Source organism: Azolla caroliniana, unplaced genomic scaffold, assembly GCF_043228905.1.
Source record: "Azolla caroliniana isolate FFs.n. ecotype wild unplaced genomic scaffold, voAzoCaro1.0.p SCAF_4, whole genome shotgun sequence".
NCBI classification, from domain to species: Eukaryota; Viridiplantae; Streptophyta; class Polypodiopsida; order Salviniales; family Salviniaceae; genus Azolla; species Azolla caroliniana.
Window position 1 is genome coordinate 12,174,078 of NW_028230439.1, and position 6,897 is coordinate 12,180,974.

General features: G+C 42.1%; 1 protein-coding gene across 1 annotated transcript; it reads right to left on the reverse strand.

Annotated features, from left to right (window-relative positions):
- Nucleotides 1–2,964: 2,964 nt before the first annotated feature.
- On the reverse strand, nucleotides 2,965–4,684 carry LOC147865099 (uncharacterized). The gene is made up of 5 exons (XM_087318636.1): nucleotides 4,551–4,684; nucleotides 4,169–4,478; nucleotides 3,845–3,964; nucleotides 3,337–3,456; nucleotides 2,965–3,063 (listed from the first exon to the last, which is right to left on the reverse strand). Exons 1-5 carry the CDS (start codon nucleotides 4,682–4,684, stop codon nucleotides 2,965–2,967), a joined length of 783 nt encoding a protein of 260 aa, XP_087174762.1.
- Nucleotides 4,685–6,897: the final 2,213 nt, after the last annotated feature.

A 6,897-nucleotide genomic window follows, 5' to 3' on the forward strand; every position in this document is an offset into this window, starting at 1 on the left:
ACGGTTGCGTTGTCAACCACGGAGGCGGAGTACATGGCAGCTGTTGAAGCCGGCAAGGAAATAATATGGATGAAGGACTTCATTAGAGAGCTCGGGATCCGGCAGGAGGAGTACCGACTCTACTGCGATAGTCAGAGTGCCATCCACCTTGCAAAGAACGCGGCCTACCATTCCCGGACGAAACACATCCAGCGTAGATACCACTGGATCCGGGAAAGGATAGAAGACAAGGAGTTCGTGCTGACGAAGATCCACACGAACGAGAACGGGTCGGATATGCTGACCAAGGTGCTCACACCCGACAAGCTGGAAGCATGCCGGAAGAGGATCGGGTTGGAGAGACATCCCATGCCGAAGTGAAGGGGGAGTTTGTTGGGATTTCGGTCCCTCCGGATGGGATGTCCGGATGATGAAGACCCCGGTTACGGAGCCGGATGAAGAGTACCCGGATACGGATCCGGATGATGAAGACCCCGGTTACGGAGCCGGATGAAGAGTACCCGGATACGGATCCGGATGATGAAGACCCCGGTTACGGAGCCGGATGACGAATGTACCCGGAGAGAGATTCGGATGCGGGGACATATTTGTGAATATGTTTGCTAAGAGCCCTTGTGGCTATATTTTGTAAATAGCCCGAAAGTCATATATGTATAAATATGACTTAGGGCAAACAGTTTATGTTGTTGCTCATTTTTCCCATGCGAAGTGAGAGCAGCCGAGAGAGAGAGAGAGATAGAGCGCGAGAGAGACGAAGAGGTAGACGCCTCTGTGTACTTCCGCCGCCTGTGGCGAGGACAGCGAGCTCAAGGTCGTTGCCTTGCAGCTCGCCATTGTATATTTCTCTGTGCATAATTTGGTTCGGAGTCTCGCACTCCCGTGGTTTTTCCCGTATAGGGTTTTCCACGTTAATCCCTGTGTATCGCGTCTTTCTCTGTATTTCCTATTTTCTGCTACATTGATCCGCGATTAATCGGTTGTGGCCGAGTGAAGAAGGTGAATCCAAGAGGTGATTCCTTTCAGCATCGGATCGCCGATCAACTTCCGGTTACATGTTTTCCCTCGGTAGCGTAGCTATTGCGTGGAGCAGCAAAAAGTAGCCAACAATGGCTCTGTCGAGCACTGAGGCTGAGTATCGGGGCGCTACCGTCACCACCTGTGAAGCCATTTGGCTTCGGCCACTGCTGCAAGACCTACGGATCGAGGTATCGACCCTGATCTTGATCTACTGCGACAATATGAGCAACATGCAATTTGCCAAGAACCCCGTGTTCCATGCTCGCACAGAGCACATAGAAGTGCATTATCACTTCGTGCGTGAGCAGGTCCTGAGCGGTGAAGTCGAACTTTGGTATGTTCATATGGATCGGCAAGTTGCCGAGATCTTCACCAAACTTCTTGGATCGGAAAAGTTGCAACACTTCACTAAAATACTTGGTGTTTAGCATCTCGACATGCCACACTTGAGGGGGAGGACTGGCAAAGACACCGAAACGGGCAAAGGCAAAGAGACTGCCAATTGCGCCGGTGAGGGAAGAACTGACAAAAGGGGAGACGAGAAGAAGAAAGGAGCCGAGTAGACAAAAGCAGTTGACACATCCGAACAAGTTGGAGCAAGCGGCAGCGGCGACAGAGTCAAGAAGGACAGAGCCAACCGGAAGAAGAAGGCCAAGACCCGAACATGGTCCAATGTGGCGAAGGGCCTCGAACCGGAAGACGGATCGGAAGTGACCGATTTGGACAAGATCTAGAATGAATCGGAGACAGTCGATTTGACTCAACAGACGGATTCAGAAGAACGAGATGGCAGCAAAAGTCGACGCCAACACGAAGGAATCGGCGAGTCGACAAGCGCCGAAGTCACAGCAGCGAGGGAGCTAAATTGGGCATGTTGAGTAGACGAGTTGACTGAGGAGGTCGAGGTGCACAGAACAAGAGGGGTCACGGAAAATAGAACCGAACCGGATGAGGAGCACGAGCAAGGCGGAGTGACGCCAGAAGGAGCCGGGTGGAAGGATCGGCTGCCATGGAGACTGACACTATGATCCGACCTCAATTTGAGGTTGAGGGGGAGTGTTGAGAGGCAAGCTCAACCGGATCCGGATCGGCTGAATAAGCCTGAGCCGGATCGGCATCCGGAAGGAGTGAGACGAATATGTGAGCCGGTGAGCACCCGGTGAGCAAAAGAGCTGGTGAGCTGGGGAGCTGGTTAGCCGGATACAGCAGCAACCGGAAGCCTAGTAATAACTTAGATTACTAGGTAGTTATTGTCTTATAGTTAGTGTCAAACGCTCATGTGAGCATTGAAGTACGTTGTACTTCTGTCAGTCCCATGAGGACTTGTATAAATAGTGTTGTTGAGCATGTTTCATGTACAGAGAACTATTACTGTTTTGTAATAGATTTAAAACGTTCTACTCTCTCACTCTCTTTGTCTCTCCCGAGTACACTCTGTGTTAATCTCTCTCTCTCTCTCTCTCTCTCTCTCTCTCTCTCTCTGTTGCTATCTAGCAAGGCCGGTTTGTCTGACGCTTCCGCACATAAACGTTCACACCTTCAATGTTACTTTGCATGTCCACTTTTAGTTGCATGGCCTTTACATTTAGTTGCATGGCTTTTTCTTTTAGTTGCATGCAACCGTCCACATGACCTTTACTTTAGTTTTCCTTATTTTACTTTAATTAGCCACATGATCCTATCATTTGTCCGTCTCGATCGCCGCCCATCCAATCCGCCCAGTCCGCGTCCAGCCTCGTCCGGTCGCCGGTTCCACCCGATCACCAGTTCCGTCCGGTCGCCGGTTGTTGGTTCCGCCTGATTTCCGACACCATCCGATTGCCGATTCCGGTTTGCTTTCTGGCCGGTTCTGGTTTGTTTACCGAATAAGAAAGATGTAGACCTGCATTGGAAGACCCACATGAGTTTGAAAGCTTCAAACAAACCATAAGTTTTCTCTAACATATACTAATCCTTCACTTGTTTCACCTTCAAATGGTTCCTTCTTTTTGTATGTGCCAATGCATGTGCATTCCAATTTCTTTCAGCAGCTCCAGAAGAGCAATCCTATGACACAAAGTATTAAGCAAACAATACATGTCATTGTAGAAGATTAATAAAATTGAAACATTAATAAAAAATGAACTATACTACTTGAGACAATATTCTACAAGCTAATGACTATAGTAAGGGCACATTGTCCCCATATCTTTCCCACCATGAGATAGGTTTACATTTTGCAATGTGTGATTTTGATAGTTCATTGCTAAATCGGCCCACACCATTCCTATAGATGTCAAATTGATCTTGCAAGATTTCACATTCATCTATAGAATATACCTTTTGAATATATGCAAGCCATCCATCTGTCATCTCTTCATTCATAACTATTGGTTGATCTTTGGGCTTCCATAAAGGATGCAAAATACGTGCAAAAATATGAATTGGCTTTTTGAACCACTACCAATGACAATCAAAACATTCCAAAACCTCTTTATATATGTATTAACATTTGAATTTGAGTCAAACTCGAAATCAATTACCAAAATATGCATAACATAGATGATATCAATGATTCAACTAAATGAACAAAATGCAATAAACAACAATTGTACATACTACATAGTACATAGAAACATATTACCTGTCCTTGTTTAATGTGACCTGTCTCGCTCCTTTTTGGAATCTGTCTCTAGCCCTCCTCATGAACTCATAAAGTAAACCCATTGTAGATCCTTCACGATCAGTTAGCCGCAAAATAGAAAACAATGGACGCATAATCGAAATTACAATCATAATTGAAGGCAAAGTAGAGTTATCGTGCACAATGAACATCTATAGAATATACCTTTTGAATATATGCAAGCCATCCATCTGTCATCTCTTCATTCATAACTATTGGTTGATCTTTGGGCTTCCATAAAGGATGCAAAATACGTGCAAAAATATGAATTGGCTTTTTGAACCACTACCAATGACAATCAAAACATTCCAAAACCTCTTTATATATGTATTAACATTTGAATTTGAGTCAAACTCGAAATCAATTACCAAAATATGCATAACATAGATGATATCAATGATTCAACTAAATGAACAAAATGCAATAAACAACAATTGTACATACTACATAGTACATAGAAACATATTACCTGTCCTTGTTTAATGTGACCTGTCTCGCTCCTTTTTGGAATCTGTCTCTAGCCCTCCTCATGAACTCATAAAGTAAACCCATTGTAGATCCTTCACGATCAGTTAGCCGCAAAATAGAAAACAATGGACGCATAATCGAAATTACAATCATAATTGAAGGCAAAGTAGAGTTATCGTGCACAATGAACTTCACCTTGACAACATCATGCTTTTTGGAGTCACTCCAATCCTCCCAATAGTTACTAACCACAGTTTGTTCAAGGGCTCTCCAAACTCTTGCCAGCCTCTCAAGGACAATAAGAATGTAGCCAAATTGAGTGGCACTTGGCCTAAGGAGCACAAGAGATGAATAGTTGCTGAAATTTTTTCATGCATTCCTTTTCATGGTGAATAGTCTAAACACACAATTTGCTCTCTTGCGCACTTGACGAACCCAACTCAACTTCCCAATATCCTCTAACAATAAATCTAAACAATGTGATGCACAAGGAGTCCATACAAGCCTTGGGAATTCAGTCTCTAAAATGTGACCCATGCTAACACAATTAGATGCATTATCTGTGACAATTTGCACCACATTTTCTACTTTTACTTCCTTTATCGCAGTTGATAGCATTTCAACCAACCATGGACCATCAACCCTTGTAGAAACACCACTACAATCAATAGTTTCAAGGTACATTGTGCCATAACAACATGAGACCAAAATATTCATAAATGCTCGCTTGCTAGTGTCAATCCATCCATCTAAAAGTATGGTAACTCCATATTTGGCCAAAGGGCTTTCACATTTTCCACTTTGTGTTGCACATTCAAATGCTCTTTCTTTAAATATTTAACTCTTAAATCATTGTAAGTAATACCGCTATATTTTTCCCCAATATTAGAGAAAGCTAACAACATGACATTTTCCTATAACATGACATTTTCAGAAGATTAAAAGATAGATTACCTTCCACAATGCATCTAACCAACATTGTGTTTGCATGGTCTTGCTTGATCAACATAGCGGCACTTGATCCTCTCCTTATCGTGCTTTGAGTGAGACTTTTTCTTCTTGAACCTTTTGTATCTTCAATATCAATAGGAATTTGGTCTATTGAATCCTTCTTAGATGAGGCACATATGCTATCCATTGAAGGTTGTGATTGGAACATTGAATCAACCATTGAATCCACCATGCCTTCTTGAAGCTCAATTTGTTTTCCATGGCTTCTACTTCTTTAATGCGTTATAGTTTCTTGCGAGTCAATTCACTTTCTTGTGTTATTGCTATAGCATCTTGATATGCCTCTAGAGTAGTTACTTGCACACACTTGTTGTATACCTTCACCTTTAATTCTAGCAAGGTGAGCAACTAAACGTGTTAGTGTCCCAAACCCATGAAAACCAGATAATTTGCAATCCGAATAATAGTTTCTAGGTGACTTCCCAGCTTGTTTGTTCAAACAATATTTATCCCATAAGGGGGATTCCTTGCATGGCATAGTTTATTGAGGATGACCAGTTCTAGAGACTCAAAGTTGTCTTTTATATTGTCCTAAATTCATGAATCCACAATGTTAAATGTGTGAATAAGGAAGTCATGTGATGTAACAATGCAGGAAGAAATTGTTTAAATGATAGGTATAAGCAAATGGCAAATCCGAATTGAAGATACATGCCTAAGCAAATGGCATTCCATCCCCATCAAGAGGAAAAAATTATTATTCATTAGAAATGAATTATAAAAGAGCACATAATCACAGAACTTTTACCTGTGATGTCTGTGTGCTCCTGTATGAAGACACTATTCTTTGATAAGTTACCACAAGCTATCAATATCTCTATCTGCCACAAACATTGTTGTATTAATGAAGGGATAGACACACATAAACCCAAACCATACATGTAACATGTCTTGAGAAACAAGCTCAACAAAGGTATGTGATGCTTATTGAGAAATAAGCTATAGTGGCTATTATCTACTAGTGGACATAAAGGTGAAACAACTATTTAGCTACTAGCAGCTAATTAGCTGCATATATAAGTCAATTATGTACATAGGGAAAAAGTAAGTGTAGTATAGAAGAGAGGAAAAGTGAGAGAGAGAAAAAGAAGAAGAACAGAAAACAGAAAATAGATGAGAGCGAGTTGAGCTCTACGTGTAATGAAGTAGAAGCTTTTGGACTATGCAAAGGTAAGTCTCCTTCCCCTCCCCTCTTTGTCTTGAGCACAAACGATCTATTGTGCACACAGAAGATCCATAGCGCTTTTGTAACATGGTATCAGAGCTGAGTTGCTCATAAAGAAGATCAGAACAGTACAGACCTGAGAAAGTTTTTTCTAGTTACTAATCTGAATTAGAGAGAGAGTTGTCTGTGAAGTTAACCCTAATTGAAAGAGAGAATGGAAGCTAAATAGTCACAGAAAAGCTAGATAAAAACAATTTCCCCGCGTGGAAATTCAGAATGACAAATTTCCTGATGGGAAAAGGATATTGGGAATACATTGAAGGAGACCTAGAAGAGGCTCTAGAGATCCTTGAAGAAAATGCAATTGCTGCATAGATTATAGCATTTAAGGAATGGAATCAAGGGGCAAGAAAGGTATTAAATTGGCTCTCACTTAGCATCTCAGGTTCGATGCTTGGACACATATAGGATGCTATGCTTCCAAAAGAAGCTTGGGATAGTTTAGTAAAACTATTTGCAGTGAACACAAAGGCTAAAAAGCTTTAGTTGAAGACCGAGCTAAATACCTTGGAAA

Coding starts and splice junctions, on each gene's coding strand:
- LOC147865099 (XM_087318636.1), bottom strand. CDS start 4,684: ATGGGTCACATTTTAGAGACTGAATTCCCAAGGCTTGTATGGACTCCT. Junction 3,965..4,168: donor TCCAAAAAGGAGCGAGACAG/GTCACATTAAAC, acceptor TGTCATTGGTAG/TGGTTCAAAAAGCCAATTCA. Junction 3,064..3,336: donor GGCTTGCATATATTCAAAAG/GTATATTCTATA, acceptor TTTGTGTCATAG/GATTGCTCTTCTGGAGCTGC.